Here is a 21,143-nt window from a genome sequence, read left to right as displayed (position 1 = left end):
TTCCGAGCTCGGGCTCTCGTTGCTGCTGGGATCAGTCAACTCCTGTCAAGGCCTCTCTTTGATGGAAGCGCACACATATAAAAACATGTATGAACGCATCTCGCTGGCAGATGCAAAGAAACTCACCAGCACACAGTGAATGCTGTTGCCTCTCAGGTCTTTGCTCGGTGCCTGCAGTAACTTCCAGTCTCTGCCTCTGTTGTAGGTGATGTACGTCTTCACTTGGTTGTCCATCCTTTTGTTGGCGAGGAACATTCCTTTTATTCCCGCTACCTGGAGAATCAGAACGGTTCACGGCTTTATGTGAAATTTTACTTTATTTGACCAATAAATATGATTGCTTTCCTATTTTCAAGTCACTGTGCCGAAAACGATCGCAACGCATTGCAAAAGCAAATCAGACACTTCAAGGAAATGCAGCCTACTTCTGCATTCCCAACAAAAACCAAACACAGTCACAAACCCTGAGTGGGAAATGATCGACTGTCTGGAGACTTGTGAATAATCGATGTGTGTCTTAAATGAATCTGACTCCCTGTTGGAGACCTGCAGGACGACTCAGGGATACTGAATTGAGTCTGTGACAGTGGCATCAGGCAATGAAACTCCACTTTAGTAATTGACAGATACTTCAATCTCGCTTGGAGGAAAGATTTAGCACATCATGCGTTTCGGGTGGCGACCCCAATCAAGACAGTAGATTCGATTCTATTGCTCAGGCCACAGCAGACATGAGCGGCATCACCAAGGGCTTAATTATTAGATTCACAGATATAGTTCTATTCTACGTTAAACTTAAAAGCATCGTGAGTTCCACAGAGCCTCAACACCAGCTCATAGCACACCTTCTGTTTTTGGATTTGGTGTGTTGTGCAAAGTGATCTGCAGTTATTAATCAAAGGAAGAAATAATCTCAGGCTCCTAAAAATCTATATGGCTGGCACAATGCCCCTTTGCCTTTGTTGATGTCAGCACTTTGAAGCTGTTTCATATTCACACAACGTGCTCTGAAGATTGTAGGCCTACAGCAGCAGGGTTCCTTTGCAAAATGACAAAGTAAGTACATTTCATCACGTCTGCCTGCTAGCTCCAAAGTATTGATCAGCGTTCGTAATAAACCTCATCGAGCAGGCCTGCTGTTTAAAAACAGAGAATTGTCTAAAATGAATACTGCAGGCTCCAAAACTAAAGCTGAGGTTTCTGCATTTGTGCGATGTTCCTGCTTCAGACACAGTTTATTTTCCTGTGGATACAGCATCAGTGGTCCTCCTCAGTGCTCTTCACATACAAGGTCTTAAATAATCAGGCCCCATCTTATCTTAATGACCTTGTAGTACCATATCACCCTATTAGAGCACTTTGCTCTCGCTCTGCAGGCCTACTTGTTGTTCGTAGAGTATTTAAAAGTAGAATGGGAGGCAGAGCCTTCAGTTTTCAGGCTTCTCTTCTGTGGAACCAGCTTCCAGTTTGGATTCAGGAGACAGACACTATCTCTACTTTCAAGATTAGGCTTCAAACTTTCCTTTTTGCTAAAGCATATAGTTAGGGCTGGACCAGGTGACCCTGAATCCTCCCTTAGTTATGCTGCAATAGACGTAGGCTGCCGGGGATTCCCATGATGCATTGAGTTTTTCTTCTTCACTCACCTTTCTCACTCACTATGTATTAACAGACCTCTCTGCATGAATCATATCTGTTATTAATCTCTTTCCCTCTTCCACAGCATGTCTTTATCCTGTCTTCCTTCTCTCACCCCAACCAATCACAGCAGATGGCCCCGCCCCTCCCTGAGCCTGGTTCTGTCAGAGGTTTCTTCCTGTTAAAAGGGAGTTTTTCCTTCCCACTGTCGCCAAAGTGATTGCTCATAGGGGGTCATGTGATTGTTGGGTTTTTCTCTGTATCTATTGTTGTATGATCTACTGTACAATATGAAGCGCCTTGAGGCGACTGCTGTTGTGATTTGGCGCTGTATAAATAAAATTGAATTGAATTGAATTGAAATTGAATGTTTTTTTTACCTCGTAGAGGTCGACCATGACGTTTCCCTCGGGGCCCATGCTGCTGACCACATTCTCCAGAGCCAGAGTGTAGTAGACCCCTGAAGTGTCTGACACATACAGGTTGTAGGTTTCATTCTGGTTCCACTCCCTCACAGCCGCGACGACACGGTTTTCATCCGTACTGATCACATGCAGATCCTGGTAGGAGTAAAATGATATCACAGACCCTTGTTACCCCAGCGTTTTTATCTTTACAACTTATGTTTGTGCTGTTCTGTATCATACAATAAAAAGTCTTGACAATAATAACAAATTGACATATACACCATGTGGACGAAACACATTACACCTCAGACATGGGAACCCATGCATGAAGCTGCTGGCACACTGTTTTTGTGCCGATATAAATACCAGACGAGGTTTGGATCGCTGCAGTCACTGAGCGTTTGCAACTTCGTTACAAGTAATGCATTCCTGTAATCTGATTACGTTTTTAAAGTAACGAGTAAAGTAAGGTATTACTTTGCAAAAAAAGCAATTAGGTTACTGTTGCTTTCCTGTAAGCATTACTAAACCGTGATTTTGCTTGTGCGAGTGTCTCATGACAGTGACTTAAGCATTCATGGTAACAGACGTGTGCAGATCAACAATGGATAATACGGAGTACAGGAGAGAGTACGACCATGCAGGGTTTAAAGCGTGGAAGTACTGACTCCCTAAAAAGGGACAAAAACATTAGCATCAGCTGTTCACTCTGTGTGGGAAGAAAACTTCTTTCTACAGTGAAAAATGAAACTTCATATCTGAGCGAGCTGCCACGGGAATGTGACATTCACAGAGAAACCCCCGGATCCCCCCGCTGACATGACCACTGTTGGCAAACCTCCACCCGCCTCACCCCTGCTAAACAGGGGACAATAGATTTAAGAGCGACAGGACTCAGTGCTGCTGAACCTTTGATTTTATTTAATTTTTGCTGTGTTTTACTTGCATCTATTTGAAAGAGTGAGTGCAAACACAAATCATGATTTTATTTTATATGATGGATTATGCAGGAAATAGGTTTAAATAGCAAATAAATTTCTTCAAACCACAGACAGTTACATACATTTAAATTTTTGCTTGATGCAAGGTGCATAAAGTTAAAAGATTAAAACTAATAAAACAAGTTTTAAAAAGAGACTTTTTCATTTGATTACATTTTATATGATGGATGCAGAAAAAATAGAACTGGGCTGAAAGGTCTGTTGTTTTATTACGTATTCAGGCTGTGTGTCAAGTAACTAAGTACTTTTTAAAATAAGTAATCAGGATTATGTTTTTGGAGAAGTAATCAGTAATTTGTTACTAATGACCTTTTTCAAGTAACTTGACCAGCACTGCTCAGCACACAGAGTCTGCTCTATATCCTACAAGGTCTGGCACTTCATGGATGAGTTGCTGTAGTTCCTAAACAGCTGCACTTTGCAGCAATAGCACCTACAGCTGATGGCGGGAAATCTACAAGCGACCTGCAGCAACAATTTCATCCCATTACAGTCTCACACTGAAATTCAGTGAGATCTTTAGAACGATGCATGAAGACTGCGTGGGTCAATGCTGGACTTTATACACCTGTAGCAATGGGAACGCACAGACCTGGATTCAAAGATTAAAAGGTAGAGCTCAGGACTTTTGCCCATGTAATGCAGCGGTCCCCGGTACCGGTCCACGAGTCGTTGAGTTCACGCTCGGCTGTGAAATTTATGGTTTTCAGGGTTTGTATCGTTAACTCGCCGTCTTATTTTGCAAGAAATATCTCCGAGTTACCATAGTGACCAGAAAGCATTAAGGAGCAGAGAGGAGGATGTTACTCTTAATGTTGTTGGCGCATTTTCAGGAGGATGCTGCTAATAAAGTTACACAATTACACAGTAATTTCGGGTTTATTATTATATTAAGAAAATACCAAAGGTTCTGTCTCGGTCGTATCATTTTATTTTGTTGTATTCATCCGCGACACCTTTATTTATGTGGTGTTATAAGCAATGTGTGAATTTGGTGAATTTGTTGGCGCAGTACCACATTGCCCTGTGTCAGTTCTACTATATAACTACAATGGGAAACAGCCATGATCTTATAGTGATGCAAACAGACTTACAAATGGTTGTTTTAATAGCAAAGTACAATCTTTGCTATTCACCGTGTCAACAGTAAGCTTCTGTTCAGTGTGCTCCCGACTCCTCTGTGCATTTTGCATATTGATATTTTTGTTCATTGCTTTTATCCAATAAAAGTCAACATCCCCTCTTTATGCGTGCTCTTAATATCATCATCAGCTTGAAATTACACTTTAAAAGAACATCCATTTACTGTCATTTGTAATGGAAATTTGTAAAGGCTTTAATTTGTTTTTTTTAGGCAACATGATCTCTTCTATGCTAATAGAAATGTAATTTTTTAGTGTGTACATATTGTTCTTACCCTCCTGCTGGGCTTAATCATATTTATTAATCAGAATCGCTTCACGTTTAGTATTCATGTATTTCCACTAAGAGGATACAGCAATCATTAAGACTACGTCGGGCTTATTGGGCAGAGTTATGCAGCTGAGGCCATGCTGTTTAGTTGTGTGCTTCATCTACCTCTGACTGTGCCAGCAACACCTTGCAGTGAGCTGGCAGCAACCTGGGCGCCCAGAGCTTGATTGAATAAAACATGTTTAATTGTCAACGGGGACGTGACAAGCGAGGCCACGCGCACATGGAGCAGCATGGAATAACAATTCTGGAAACACTGCGAGAGCTACTTTTGCCCTTGATTCGCCCATAAATAACAGAGAGGGCACCACACGGAGCCGGCACGATCTGGAGCGTTATTGAAAGTTTCGCCTTCATATTGAACAAAGTTTAAAGCCTATTTTTTTCCCCTTTAGAAATGAGAAAAAAGAAAGAAGCCAACGAGGTATATTTCTTACCTTGGGCAGCGTATACTTGGGCAGCTTCATAGGGGTGAAGACATCTCTTTTAGCTGACACGTAGTAGATTGGCCTCCCCCCAGTTGACACCTTAAGGTGAGCCAAAAAAGTTTGTAGACATTAATAAAGCAGATAAAGGATTTTCACACGTATAGCTCAACTAATAGCATCTCTCTGTAAGAATGACCTTGACAAATTCCCCAGAAAACCCAACATCTTTTCTCCTCCACACACTTTTCTGTAATATTTCTTACTGAGCAAACTGGACAATTACCTACCTGGACAAACACATACTCATCTTGCACCACCAGAGAATTGGGGTCAATGTAGCCGGGGAATGGTTTGCCCTTATTGGCGTCGGTGCAGTTCTGCAGCTTGCAGGTGACATACAGCGCCTCTGCTCCGACACACACACACACACACACACACACACACACACACACACACACACACACACACACACACACACACACACACGTCAAGCCCTGGCATCAGCAATGGTATTAGCCAATGAAGAAAGGCAGCCTTCACCCAGAGCCAAGCAGCCTCTTTTGGCCCCTACATTACTCGTGTCAATAAAGTGGTCCCAGTAAGGGAGGAGCTGGGTGGAGGGGAAGACAGATGACCACAGAAGCCAATTGCTTTCTTTGCCTTCAATCGCAGCGCTGGGAAAGCGCCTGTCCCCACACGTTAGCCTCTGCCAAATATGTGCCGGCTCCCCCCACGCGCGCATGATCAATAGTGATAGTCTCTGGCTGTGCGACTGTAACATCTGACACGATTGATGTCTGCTATGCATGTTTGGATGATTGGCTTTCCCTTACTGTATTGGCCTCAGAGAGGTGCCATACAAACTCTGTGAGATTGAAAAAACTAACTACAATCATTTAAGTGTTAAAGAGAGACTGAAACGTGGTTAAAACTGAAGTGGCAAAGGCCGATATATCCTGACTTTAAGTTCTTAGTAACACCAATAAAGCTAGATCGTGTTTTTTAACTTCTTTGACCTCCTAGGACCTGGCGTCCACATATGTGGACATCACATTTTGGGTTATTTAGACCAAAATACTCAATTTTGCTCTACAAGGGCCTGATATCCACTTGTGAGGACATTATACTGCCACTGTTCTATCGAAGTTTTATATGAATATCCTCACATATGGCTCTCATTTTTCTTAGAAACAAAGATTAGGTAAAAAAAAAAAAAAAATCTGCCAATTCTTTGTTTTTACTTTCATCAGGTCCCAATCAGCCCAAATATCAAAGAGAAATTAAAAATGCATGCCGTGGAAGAGTTCGGGTCTTAGGAGGTTAAAACTGAATTTTATCCATGAAATATTTTTCTTGCAGAAAAAAAGATTAAAGAAAAATAGCTCCAGCAAATAAATAAGCATCAGTTTGTCTGACAGATTGTGGAATAAGAACAGGCTCTTACTAGTTTTTGTACAAACTTTTCCCCCATTTTTCCACTTTGGACTGAAAATGAAAAACCAATGACAGTCCACCCAAACACGTATTTTTACACGAAACAGGAAAAGAACAAACGTTGTTTCGGTTTATAAGAGTAGGAAATAAAAGGCCAATCTATCTCACTTTCAAAAAAGTTGTTTTTTATTTGTACTTTTTTGTTTGTTTGGTTTAAACTCAAATAGATCCGCGTCGATTGCAGTGATGCAATTTTGAGAAAGAAGGGAGGAGTCTGTGGGAGTGGTGATTTATTAATACCAACCACAGATCGTCCTCTGTGGAAAAAAATAGCAAGAAAATTTTCAGAAAGCTATCACAATGATAGTTATCTCAACAACAGATAAAAATAAATCAAGTCATATCTGATTTACTGAGTTACCTTTGGGGTTCAGCACTGAGCCCTAAAATCTTATGTACTTAGATTATATCTGCAGGGGTTTTAAAACTATTCAAATGTACTTTTGTTTTAGAATGTGCTGTTTAAAAGAGTAGATGCTGTAAGTTTCTGTCCATACTTTTGTTTATCAGTAATTTGTGCTCTTTGCATTTAATTCAATCCTTTTCTATATTTATTTTTATTGGCATTTTGGGTTGCTGCTGAAAATTGCCGAAATTTAGGGAAAAATATTAAAAATATAAGAACAAGGAGTCGCTCCCAGAAAAGTGAAAATGAACCCCAAATATCCCAGTGTTCATTGTCATTCAGGACGAAGAGTGTTTCTTTCTACTTAAAAGAGCCCCCCTGAGCTAAATCACTTGCTTTTAAAAGCATTCTAATATATGCATTACTTTTCCGTCCGTTGTCATTGTGTGTCCCCCGACTCGGCCATTTCCGCTGTCCCTTCGTATTACCCTTCAATGGAATTGTCCACACAACTCCCAATTCTTCTCTACTTTAGCACAATGTTCACGATACAGTACAAAGACGGCAGAAAATGGAGCACCGGACTCGGAATTCAATTACTCACGTCCTTCAGTGATGCTGGTTTCCAGGTGAATTAAGCCCGGCTCTTTGTCCAAACCCATTTTCGACCTGAAAGGCAGACAAATGTGTTTCAGGAACATCACTATTGGTCTTCTGCCTTCGGGCAGATGTCACCTATGGCAGCTGCTGTCTAACACGAGAGATTGCGTGTTGCAAAGTCAGACAAATTTATGACGACGGATAGGTTAAGTCAAGCACTATGACAGTCGTGCTTAACATCAGCAGGAGCTGGCTGCAGGAATTACCTCGTCTTTGTCTTCACTGTGAAAGGCAGCTTAACTTGTAAAGGGAAAAAGAGGGCCTCGGGTTTACTGTGCGATCTAAATGTTCAGAGTCCCCACAAGGTCCTTTTTCGCCCAGAAAAATGGAGGAAGATGTTTCCTGGCATCATTAGGAGAGGAAAAGCCATTGATTTTTCGCACTACAGTAGGGATGCCCGCAGATGGAATAGCATATAATCATTACGGCATTAAATATGTATTAAAAAGACTGGGGGATCAGAGGAGAAGCAAAGGCAGAACACACAGAGGGGAGAGAACGGGGGAGGTGGGGCGAGACGGGGGAGAGAAGCTGGGAAAGAGGCTGTGTCGACAGGTAGAGCGCACACACAAACGAGGAGGGAAATAAAGGGGAGTCTGTGTGAAGCAGACACAATGAGAGGCAGAGACCACTATATCGTTTAATCATTATTATACTTATTGGTAGTATTGGTAATTTCCCAGATGAAACGCAGCTGTGAATAGCATGGCCTAGTTATCTGAGCCACATTTCCATTTTCACTGAATAATCCATTCAGGTACCCAGGAGCAGTGTGAGACGGGCACAGAAGAAGTGGACGGTTTGTTTAAACTTGTGTGTTTTCAGTGATGGCACACCTACAGCGGGGCGTCTGTGTGTATGACACTCGTCTGAACAGCTGTGTGGCCTCTGAAGCGACTCAGAACAGGCATGCATAAAAACGAGATGCAGCCGTCGCCTTGCAAAAGTATATCGCATACAGGCAGCTCTGCACGCTTTTCACATTTGTAATGTCACAGGCAAATTGCACACGTTAAGCTCACAAACTTATTAAATGTGGCCAAAGTTAGAACGGCGTGTGGCCAAGTGCTGCTCAGGTTTACCAAAACACGAAATGAGATTACACTCTTGGTGGCTATGTATATTACAGATATAAGCTCGCTCTGCAGCCTCATTACCACGACTACCACCACACCTACTGCACAGCGAGCGTCCCAAAATAGAACTCTGACAGCTTCTGCAGCATCAGCCCTTCAGGCTCCCTTCACTCCTGGCTGCCCAGCTCGTTACTACCCGACGGTTCCTCTGCAGTTAGTCGAGGTGAAAGCTTTTTGTTACGTGTTAGTTACAGCACAGAGGGCAGACGTGCTAGATAACAACGAGTTGGACAGCAACTGTGGGGCGGTGGCAGTGAGGCAGCGAGGGAAGGCCAGGGAACATTGTAACAATTATGAGAAGATGAAGCAATGCAGCAACGTTAAGATGACAACTTGTGTTGCTGGTTAAGGCCCGCTGAAAGAAATTAGTCGATTATTTCAGTTGATTTCATCTCAGTGGACGAGAAAACTTTCAGATTCACTCCAAACTGGTTCTGAAGCCTTTTTTCATGACTGAACTCGACGATCAGGCACGTCAGACACATGAATAAAGGAAATCTTAAAAACCTCTCTGGCTCATATTAAGTAACATTAACTATGTTATTATTGTGGTAACAAGAAGGTAAATAGTTATTATGCCAACATCAGGAACACGTTTATCGTTACTGGGATTTAGATAGGCTCGTTATTCGTTACTTCATGTGTTGCGTTCGACTTATTTCAGAAATCGGAACACGGACCTGGGAATAATGTCACACTCGAATAAACGGCGTTCTGGTTAGCCTCATCAGAGAATGCTGGATTCCAATATGGCGACGCCCTTGAAAACGGTTGGTGTTGCTAGCCCTCTACAAAAACAAATGACTACTAAACACATATGCAGCTTATCTGCAGTCTGGAGTTACCTACATCTTCCTACTCGGAAGGCAGAATTTCCAAGATCCAAGTACAATTGAAAGCACCACGACTGCAGTTTCTGTGTTGGACATAAAAAGCGCACGTGACACTGTGACGTAGGCTAGAATCCTGGCAGCAGTCGACGACGGTCCAGGCGTGGGATTTCTCTCGTGGAATTATGCACATTCAGTCAGGGAAGCAACACATTAATAAGAGCATTCTGAATAAAACCAAAGTTACTTTCCCTAGTAACTAGTTACTTTGAAAGTAACGAGTAACTGAGTTACTTTTGATAGAAGTAACTAGCAATGTAACTAAGTTACTAATTACTAAGTAACTTACCCAACACTGTTTATATAGCACCACATCACAAGGCCTCAAGGACTATTGTAGCTTTGGATTAATTCTATTTTTCTCAAAATGCCTCGACTACGTTACTTGAAAGTTGACTTTTTCTCACGTGACGATTTAAAAAAAAACAAAAAAACCTTTAAATCATGTACAGTCATGTAAAAAAGGTTTTTTTTAAGGTTGTATGCATCCCTACAAATTCACAAAAACTACATCTCTGACTCTGCTCAGACATGCAAAACTGCCTGTGGGCAAACCACAAATCTTCAGACAAGACCAAAGTGGAGACGTTTGGCTGAAATGCACGGCGCCATATTTGGTGAAAATCAAACACAGCATATCAGCACAAACACTTCAAACCAACTGTCAGCACAACGGAGGAGGGCTGATGATTTGGGCTTGTTTTGCAGCCACAGGACATTGGGCAGCTTGCAATTATTAAGTCAGTCAAGAACTCCTCATACTAAAGTATCCCTGAGTCAAATGTGAGAAAAATAAATAAAGCTTGACTGAAAACGATTATGCAAGAGTTAAATTGACAGACCTTAATCTGACTGTGGTGAGAGCTGTGCATAAACAAATGCCTGCAAACGTCAATGAACTGAAGCAGAAGAGAGGGAACGAATTCCTCCACAATGATGTGAGAGACTTAGAAAGTCACACAGAAAATGAACACTACAAGTTATTCCAGCTACAGCTGATTCTACAGGAGTCATGTAGTGCAATAGGACTGCAAAAAACGTTCCTTTTCAGATGATGGTGTGTCACCGTAACACAGAGGGCAGACAACATGCTTGAGCACAGTTGGACAGCAATTATATGGTTGGTGGGGGAGAGAAGGATTGTCACAATTTCACAGACATTAAACAATTGCTAAATATGGATGAGCTGCATGTTTTTCTCCTAGAATATGAAAAATGTTATCAGCTGGCTGGTTTGAAAAAAATAATATATTTTTAAAAATTTACAAACACTATAAATAAAGAAATATTCGGGCTCGGTTGGATGCGTTGTGCAAGCCAATGCTGTAATTTGTAAAGAACAAAAACCGTTCTGCATCATGGCTGATTTAGGAACTATCCTACACTATCGAGCGCACCGTACGTACCAGTAGAAACGATTGGGAGCCACTCGCTCGTGCACCAGCTGCCACCTCCGTCCAAACTCCACCGAGCTGTAGAGCTGCAGAAAGACAACCAGACATGAGTATTTCGTCACATGCATCTTAACACTTGCTGAAATTGACCGTTTTATATAACACTGGCCTTTTTCAGATCACGAGCTGTGTTTACTCTTTACTGTGGGTTTGTTTTCACACCTTGATTTATTCGTCAATTTAACAGCAGCAGCGTAACGAGGAGTGGGAGACGAGCTTTCTCACAATATCTCACACACATATTTGGCTCGAGTCGAAGGTATTAAATTAGATTAAAATTTACATAATATTCAAACACTGCAAATGAATAACATGGCTTAAAAACATCTAGCAGTGTAATCACTGTCTGTCTTCCCACACGGCTGTGCGTTACTAGAGAACTCTTACAGAGAATATTTTGCCATGAAGCCATTAACACAATGAAAAACACGATAAGAATGAAATGTGTAGGGTGCAGCTTTTCATACGCTACAGAAATGTGCCTCGCTGTAACAAGCCTGCAAATTGCAGCGACATATGAGATATGAGGAGCCAAAGCGTAGTGGGTGGTCTCCATACAGACGTTATTCACTGGTGGGTAAATCGCTGGAAGCTGAGATTTTATCGTTTACACAGTAAGCAGAGAATACATGTGAAAATCTGTGTGTAATGCATCCAGATGTCCACAAAGGAGCCCCCGAGTGTCTCCGTTCATTCCAGACTCACATCCACTGAGAACTGAGAGACTTCAGCTTATTCAAGTTGTGTTCTTCAAGCAATTATGGAATTACTGAAAGACTAACTGACTAATTATCTGTCTTCAAGATACAACGTATTACACTGAATTTGTGATCTCGGCACACTGATATTCTAGATTTTGTTCATAAAGTTAATGATCTGTTCTTCAGGAATAACAGCAGTAATAATAACAGTGGTATCAGTGTGTGTTTGTATTTTTCTTTACAAATCCCCACTCGTCATGTGGGCGGTCTTTACCAGCAGAATACGTTCAAAACCTTTATGTTTATATATAAATATATGTGGTGGCTCCTAGAGACAAAACACGTACAAACTCCAAAACAGAGCTACCTAAGATCACTTAAATTAATTGAAAGCACATGTGTATTGTTTGTGTATTTATACACCAGCACTCATATATATTCAAATAATTTAAAAAAAAAGTTCATTTACCTGTTGCTACCACACATCACACTTATGTAGCCACTAAAGCTCAACACTGCACCTAGCATCCTGGAGCACTTCTGTTGTGTTTTGTACGTGCTTCGGGGTTTGTACGTGCTTTGTCTCTCGGGGCCACCGTAAATATACTTTTATTTATTCACTCCACATAAAATGTAATAAATAAATCATATAATACAAAAACCAACTATTTACATTTCAACTTTTAACTATTTAAATGTTCAGCTTTTTCCTTTTAAACAAATTTAAAGTGAAACAACACAAAACACTGCAAACCACAACACAATTAAATATAAATTATAATATGAAAACAAAAAGAAGATGCATATTCTCTGTCATATGGACCTGCATGAATAAGCTTTCTGAATCCTTTATCATCTGCACCTGAAAATAGTTGTGGATGATTACTACCTTTCTAGTGTGACGTTGTTGTCCCTGGCTCTCTCTCTCTCTCCCTCCCGCTCTGTTCCTGTGCTACTGACTGTAACTTCCGCCCCTCCCCCCTCTGCCCAGCGCAAAGCACAAGGCTCGCGTGCGGAGTGAAGCGGGAAAAAAGTGCGAGAGAGAGGGTGAGAGAAAAAAACCCCTATGGCTCCAAATAAGGAGTTCACCTCAAAGACCCGGCCCTAAGAGCCGTTTCGTTCGCAACCGACACATCACTAGTTTACAGACAGAAAGATGACAGGCGCACACACACATGCTACCACAAACATCAATAATGGGATTTTATTGTACCATACCGCTGTGTTAATCAAGAATCTATTTGCAAAAGGAAGTTATTAAAGTTCTAATTGTTTTGGCCAAATGGTATTTCATAATTAATTTGACTGTTTTTAATTTGTTTCTTGTTTTTTTCATATTCAGTTTCATATTTCACAATGATGTTTTTATAAGCTTTTTCATGACAGTAATGTTGTCTGGATGACGAGTTTGAGACGAGGGAAGTGATGGAAAACGGTGGGACTGCATAACTCATCAAGGAGGTGCTCACGTTTAGGGCGAAATTTATATTAGACATGCTTTTTTTGTAATACAGTCTTTTAAATCTATATTCTTTAGAATTATGTATAATGTAATGTATTATGTAGGATAACTGGATATAAAATGCTTAAATATTAATATTATGGAAAAACATCTCCCAACTAAGAAACATGTTTCTCATATTTACAAAATAAATGAGTCGTGCCAAAATACGGTTTATATTAAGGAGAACTGGTAATTAGAATTAAATGCTATAATCACTGATAATATATGGGAAGCAAAAGCTGTCACAAGGTATCTTATATAGCTAATAAAGAACTATGCCCTTGGAGAAAATGTGGGGAAACAGCAGATTATTCACATATTTGTGGGGATTGTCCAATAATTCGAGGATTCTGGAAAAGAATCAAAGAAGAAACAGAAAATCCTACAAGTTAATCCTCCATTAAATTCAACCTTATTTCTTTTAGGAGTTATACCTAGAGAGGCATATAGCCCAGACAAAAAAAAAGAATCTACAGATACTCCTATTGATAGCTAAGAAAATGATAACTGTGAAATGGAAACAACCAAGCCCACCATTCATAACACAACGGAAACAGAGACTGAAAAGAGTTCACACAACGGAGTGAATGACAGTGAGCGTCCACCAGAGATGAAACTGTGTGACCAGAAACCTGGTGAATGAACAAGAATCCTGAATGTTGCACTATAAGGTTATAAACTCCCCTCATGATATTTTATTTTATTGATCTTGGTCTGTTTTTCTCTCTTCTGTGGTCCTTTATCAGAGAATGTTAACATTGTGTTTGTTTGTTATCACAAAAAATACTAAATTGAAAGTTCAAAAACATCAAATAAAATGTTTAAATATAACAGTTTGTAATATGATAATGAGTTGAATTCCTTTTTAAAATAGGCACAAAATATTATTTCATTAAATATTTCATAAAGGCTTTTAAAATCTATTTAATATTTTATGAAGTGGAAGCAGAAAAGTCACAGTCAAATATCTGCAGACCTGTGCTTCTTACTGTACCATGAAAACTATGATTTTTTTAATCATTTTAATCCTACTCTGACTCTTTATGTGCTATTTGAAATCAAATGTAAAAAATCACATCAATCCATTTTTTGTTTGTTTGATGATTATGCAGGCATCTGCGTGCTGCTTGCTCAGTATATCAACAACCTTGACAGTCTTTTTGTCCCCAAACAACTGCATTCTCTGACAAATCCGTTTACTCTGTAGCTTACAGCTGGAATTTAATGAGCCATGAAACTTATTTCAGTGTTTCAGGCTGGACCTTTTTCCATTTTAAGCATGGCCAGCCATGCAGAATGTGTAAACAATCATTTATTAGTGGATAACAGAAATGTGACTCTGTTTGTTTATATTCATTTATTTTCTAATTGCATATATTTACTCTGTGCTGAAGGGTAGCATGGAGGCCTGCATTCAAAAAACATCCCTGAGACCGTGTCTTGATAGATTATTACTGATGTCAAATCAATGATTGTATTCTGTTTTTTAAAAAAAGTTTTACTAATTACTCTCTAATAGCATTTCACTTTAAAAGCCTTAATTATATGACTATATTGCTCAATATCTTTAAATAAAAAAAAAAACAGCTAAACACTCAGCATGATGGTGACTGTAGAAAGCAGTGGGGCTTCTGAGACACGAAGCTTACCTGCCTCATCCTAAGTATATGCAAACTATATATTCACTATCGCATCTGGTTCGTGCGCATTCGCGTGTCGAACAGCGACGAGACAAATGGCAAACAGCACGGCTGATAAGATTTCCATGACATCTATGCAACGCTGTGCTAAGCAGATGCCAGAGAAAGGAAGTGGGAGGGGGCAGGAAATCACTCTGACTAATTACCCTCCTACAGCAAGTTAGTATGTAGCCAAGCAAGTGACAGCAACTGTTAAGTTGGGTGCAGGGGGTTGACGCAGTCTTTACAACCTCCAAAAGGTCTCTTAGTCAAGAAATTCAACAGCACTGCCAAAAAGGAGGTGAGCAGATTGAAAGAGAAGCACTTTAGGGTGGAGATAATGCATGTGGGTGGGAGCACAGCTGGGTGGGGGAGGCAGCGAGTGTAAGTGCAAGAAAGGGGGGGGTTGAGCAAGTCCTGACACCTGACATACAGCGAGCAAAGAGATGGTACAGAAGCAGAGCATGAAGTTTTAATATACTGTTTACTACATCATCTGCTGGGTGATGCAAGGTAGGACATCACCTGACAGCGCTGCGTTGGTGCTGTTCCTGTGACATCATGTGTCGCTCCACCACCATCAGTGACCGCGCCCCAGCTTTGCTTTCGACACATAATTACCTTTATGAAAGGATGGGTTTTAACCACAAACACGGGCTCTTCTTGAACCCAAGCCTCATAAAATGGGACTAAAATCTGAAAATTAAAACCAAAACCAAAAATGCTGAAAAATGATGATGTTTAATAACAAAGAATCACAGATCCGCAGAGTGTGCTCTTTGCTGTTGTGCGGCAGCAATACCACATGCAGAGATAGACTGTGTCGGTTCCTCCTTTGCTGCTAAACAGCCCCGACCCATTACGGCATGAATCCAGTAGATCCTTTTTATCATTTCAGGACCACGGAGAGCACACATGACTGTGTTTTTTTGTGGTGGACAAATTCAGCTGTGTGCACGCTGACACTATGTGACATATACATTTCCAGTTGGTTTTATCCCTTTAAGTACTGTAAGCTTTCTTAGTACAACAGTGCCACAGAACGTGACAATAGAAAACTGTCGTATGGCTTGCAGTACTACATTTGAACCTGACAACCGTTTCCTTCATAATAACTCTACATGTGTATGGCCTATATGTCTATAGTTATATGCTTTCCTGATTCCAATTAACAAGCGGTGCCTGTCCTGTTGATCTGCAGCTGAATATCTCTTAGTTTGCAACCTTGTGCTAAATTGCACAGCTCTTGGCAGACGAGGTGTGTCATGTTGAAATGAACTGACCTGTTTAGAAAAACAGAAAAGGTGGTTTGGTCAATCATCCATAAACCTACCCACACCTATCAGCAGCACATGGGATTTGCACTCACACCCTGTTTAGTAAATCTGTCCCTACAACTGATAGGCTAACTGTGTGTGTGTGTGTGTGTGTGTGTGTGTGTGTGTGTGTGTGTGTGTGCATTGTGCGCATTGGAAGCATCAGTAAGAGCGTGATTTACTTTCATTGTAAAAGAGACAGGCAAGTTCACCCACACTCTGTACATCCACATATCCACGCGTCCACAACAAAGGAGGATCCCTTCATTATTCATCGCAGCTGAAATATTAGACCCAAATGGGCTGAGCTGCAAGAAAAGCATTTTTATTAATACAGACGGTCATTTTAAAATGTCTATAAATTCCACCTCTTTTTGTTTCTGCCTCAGACATACAGCTACTTTCTCCCCACACTGCTTCCTACATTAGATGAGTCAGTGTTTTCTCCAATCTCTAATTTTCAGTTTGTGTGCTAATAAAATGATGACTGAGAAAAAAAGTCAGTGTCAATACTGAGGCTTAGTTCATAGTTATTTCAGTGTAGCTTTCTCTTTTTTTGACAGTTCTTTAGAAACTCGAGAACTTTAGACGGAAATGAGGAGCTGAATGAATTCACAGCAGAGAGTTCACTCCGCTCGTCAAATTGGGTCAGTAAAACACAAAAACCTTGGCTCCCCCCGACGGATCGTTAGTAAGTTCAGAGTCTGAACAAAGCTACCGTGTGCTTTAATACAGCTCAGATTAAGTCAAAGCTGTTTCATTTCAAAAGAACAGAAACAGTCATAAGCATGATAGAGGTCAGAGGTCACGAGTTCAGCTTCTACCACGCACAAATTCCCTGGAAATGATTTATTTATTTTATTTTATTACCAATACAAAAATGGTTTCAGGTGCACTTTCAGAGCTTGACTGAAGAACAAATCATACATACTGAGAAAATGTAAAAAGAAAAAAGACTCTTTGAACATCTGGGTCACCAGTTGGTTTGAACTTCATATCTGTACGTTTTAAACCAAGTTCAGTTTACTTATCTCAAAATTCAAACGCCGTGAGACTCTCAGTATGTTGTCTGTGGCTTAAAAGAACCCAATAAGCTAAACAACCTACAAAGAGATAAACAACTAAAGAAATCCTCCATATATAGAGCTAATACCACCTGTGAATTATTTAGGTTCAGCAAATGTGCTGAATAAATAAACGGGTTGAGGATGAACAGGTGTTTGTTTGTTTATAAAAACAGAAATGGCAAATCAACAGACTCCACCTTGTTTTATAAATGCAACATGTTTATGAGGTTTTCAAAATACATTTTCTATGAATTAATATCACTAACAGTGAGACTGCGCCCACTGAAGTTTTAAAGTGGCTCATTCTCCTCATGAGAAGCCTCGTTTTAGCCATGCTGGAGGTGTATTATAAAGTCTGGCTTCATATGTGGTGGCATCATTTTGAAATGCAGTGCATTCAAACCAGGTGACTTGTTAACAGCTAAGATGCTTAAGAGATTTAAAGGAATTTCTCAACCTAAAACCGCTCGTTACGTAGCTGCAGGCCCGCGTGAGCTGAGCTGTGTGGGTTCTGGATTATTGGGTTGGTGCATTTTAACTTCCGAATCACTTATCCGTGAACATGGTTCTTTAAACAGCACACAGCTGCAGTGTATGGAAGCCCACTTCCACCAAGAGGAAGAAAAAAGGATTCTCTGGGTTGAATATAGCAAAAGGAAATTAATTTAAGGACTGGGCCTTCCATAGAGGGCTTGTTTGTTGTCTTAGTGTTGCTTGTCTAGTGAGTGCTGTCAGTCTTTTTCAGAATAACTTGGCATTTCTCAAGGCTAAAGTACTGTCCCTGTTAAAAACAGAGGACTATATTATATGCCATTTTGAATTTCTCCACATTTGCAAACAATGACTGGTCACATAAAACAAGAAGGCTCGAAGCTGATATCATGTTATTTGCTATCTTGATGTCTTTGTGACACTGGCCTTTGCCTGCAGAGGTAAAGTCAGAAGATGAGCCAGACTTTTTCAAAGTGAACTTCAGCATACACGTCTGACTAAAAGCATCATAATTCCCATCTTTCTCCTGTTCTCCTGGTGAAACGGGCTTCCACGCCAGTTTTAATATTACTATCCTCACTTATCCGCTTCCCTCTCAAGTGAAACTCGTGAACTCTGACCCGTGCTTGAGCTAAACTCTTGTGTAACAGGTTTATCCGTCTTGCTCCTGGCCACTGTAATCCTGCCCTCATTGTTGCTTATCTTACTTAACGCTCTTTTGATTCCTTTTGAACAACTGGCCACTGAACTCGCCTCAGCCGTTCTCTCACCTTCTGGTCATGGCTGTAGGCGAGAATCCAGTCCTCCTGCTCAGGGTGGAAGAGAAGGCTGAGGATGTAGAAATTCAGCCGGTACTTCTGGTAGGTGGCTCCTTCATCAGAGCTGATCAGAAGGCTGCTCTCTATCTCCGGATCGGTTAGCAGCATGATCTGAAAATGTCACAAAGATGAAAGATTAGGGACACTGCAAGCAGGCTGAGAAAACAGCTCACAAAACAGCAGCAGTAACAGTTAGCCCAAACAGAGCAGAAAGACAGGCCAGCGGAGGATAGCCTACAGTGAAACATTTGTGCATCAAAATGCAAGCGTGTGAGTTTTCTTCTTTGATTGTGCTGAATTATTTGTCGCTTTTCTTCCAATTCACCCACTTGTAAAAGACAAATACACAGAGACAATTCAATCAGAACTGATTACCATATCTGAGATATAAAGCATATTATTACCAGTGAGGCTGCAGATTAGCATATAAAAACTTGTCATCCACAGTCAGTTTTCCACTGATGATACCATATCGCGAAAAATAATTTGTATCTGTTAGGTTTGATGATATAATCAGTATGATACATCTTGCAGCAAATGGGTGTGTGTAACAGCAGCAGCGTGCACCCGCTGTTTGTCTCTGTCTTCATGCTCACTGCCTATGCTCAGTCAGGCCTTAAGAGCTTTGATTTCCCATGAGCTTCTTTCTCTTCTTAGAGGTCCAACTTTTCTTTTGCCGAATTCTGGCACAGCCCCCAGAAAAAGGACAAAAAAACACCGTCCAAAATTCCTGCTTATTATCAGATGCAAATATAATTGAATCGGTGGACCTCAACCGCCATAAGTACTGTCAGCATCAGGAGTAGCAGTAAAGTAGCAGTTTGCTGAGGTCAGACACTAGAAGGTGTTTGTGAGTAAAACACAAGCAAAAAACAACCATCAGAACTCTGGTTTAAACGTCAGGACAGTTCTGACCACGATAATCAATCCACCCATCAGTCCATCCATCACTTATCCTGGTCAGGTGATGTGTTGGGTTAGCAGTCTATGCTGAGACGCCCATAGCTCCCTGCCCTCAGTGAGATCTACGTCTCCTCCCAGTTGGACATGCTCAAAAAAGTGACTCCACTCTGAGCTACTCCTGAATTTGTCTTCTCACAATATCTACAACGCTCAGCTATGATAGTCAGGGTGGGGGAACTCATTATTACAGTTCCACTAAGCATGGTCAGCCACTAATCAGAAGGTCGGTGGTTCGATCCCAGGCTGCCTCCTGGCTGCATGCCAAATATCCTTGGGCAAGATACTAACCCCGTGTTTGCCTACTGGTGGTGGTCAGAGGGCCCGGTGGCGCCAGTGTCCGGCAGCCTCGCCTCTGTCAGTGCGCCCCAGGGCAGCTGTGGCTACAATGTAGCTTGCCATTGCCAGTGTGTGAATGTGTGTGTGAATGGGTGAATGACTGAATGTAGTGTAAAGCGCTTTGGGGTCCTTAGGGACTAGTAAAGCGCTATACAAATGCAGGCCATTTACCATTTACCAAGCATGGTATGAATATCACATTCTGGACTTGCAAATTTACATTTGGATGTCAATTAGGTGACAATTCCATATAAAGGGGTAGATGTGAACCTAAACCTATCCCTAACCAGTTGGCCGACAGCTTCACGGATTTTAAGATGTTAAAGAACGCAAACACCGACTTAAGGGGCAAAATGTGCTGTAAATGTTTTAGAGGAAGCACTGCTTCAGCATCCATTTCTGGAAAGGGTTTAATTTCCACAGGACATGAGAAAAACATCCCCACTGTTCTCCTACTGTCCTGTCAAGGCTGGAGGGAAAGGGATTTGTTACAAATGTGTTACTGTGTACCACAGGCAATAGGCTTGCAGAGGAGCTCCAAGAGCCCTGGTAAATTTTACACTACATACAGGCTGTACTGGCTGAAAAAGTGACGAATATAGTTTTATTAGCTGAAAATATTAATCTAAAAGTTTTGGGATCGAACATTAGGAGACAGTAAAGCACAGTGTTCCTGGCAGAATACAAATACAGCAATATCTGGGAAGTATATGAAAAAAGTTTGCAGGATAAGACAGAAAATGCTGAGCTGCTGAAAGTTCTCGAAGAAGAAAAAGATAAGTGTGTTTAATGTGATCACAGTTCACAGACACTTTTTCAGGTACCTATAGATATATAAGTATAGGTACTGTAAGACTAGAATGTTTGTCGCGTTGCTATTTTGCTCAGTGCTGTTTCTGTTGGTCAGTGTTATTAATGACAGGTTTCCAAACTAAGAACCTAAAACAGTCCAATGGGAAAACTGAAAGTTCACTTATGTGCATGATGATCATTTTACCTTCAATATTAGAGCATTATTACTGAATGTTTTGGAGTTTAAGTTCTATCGTTAACAGTGTCATATATTTCTACTGTCCTATCCTAAATGGTTGCCTTGTGTTTATAAGCTTTTATCCATCCTCTCTATGGTCTGAGTCTTTTTGGTGACTAAGAATATATAAGGTAGTATATAAGGCAGAGTTTGACTCCTTTTGTCAGCCCAATCTTATTTGTCGAGTTTCATAACTGTGAAAGCCTAGCTCTGTTTTTTCTCAATTACAGGCTGTTAAAAGTGCCAAAGCTCTCGCAACGTTTCTGATGCCAACGTGTCGATAAAAGCAGTCGTGTAAAGTTGTATAAAG

At 40.8% G+C, this 21,143-nt stretch overlaps 1 protein-coding gene across 1 annotated transcript in view; it reads right to left on the bottom strand.

Moving 5' to 3' along the window:
* sorcs1 (sortilin-related VPS10 domain containing receptor 1) overlaps nt 1-21,143 on the bottom strand; it is a 193,823-nt gene that overhangs the window by 43,100 nt on the left and 129,580 nt on the right. The window contains exons 4-10 of the mRNA XM_014411966.3: nt 18,457-18,615; nt 10,880-10,953; nt 7,392-7,456; nt 5,235-5,353; nt 4,957-5,046; nt 2,019-2,198; nt 127-273 (exon numbers count right to left, since the gene is read on the bottom strand). Of these exons, the coding sequence (XP_014267452.3) occupies nt 127-273; nt 2,019-2,198; nt 4,957-5,046; nt 5,235-5,353; nt 7,392-7,456; nt 10,880-10,953; nt 18,457-18,615 (834 nt within the window). The remainder of the gene's footprint in view (nt 1-126; nt 274-2,018; nt 2,199-4,956; nt 5,047-5,234; nt 5,354-7,391; nt 7,457-10,879; nt 10,954-18,456; nt 18,616-21,143) is intronic.

Source organism: Maylandia zebra, linkage group LG6 (genome assembly GCF_041146795.1).
Source record: "Maylandia zebra isolate NMK-2024a linkage group LG6, Mzebra_GT3a, whole genome shotgun sequence".
Lineage (NCBI taxonomy): Eukaryota > Metazoa > Chordata > Actinopteri > Cichliformes > Cichlidae > Maylandia > Maylandia zebra.
Note: the sequence above shows the minus strand (reverse complement) of the source record. Positions and strands in the feature narration are given on the sequence as shown.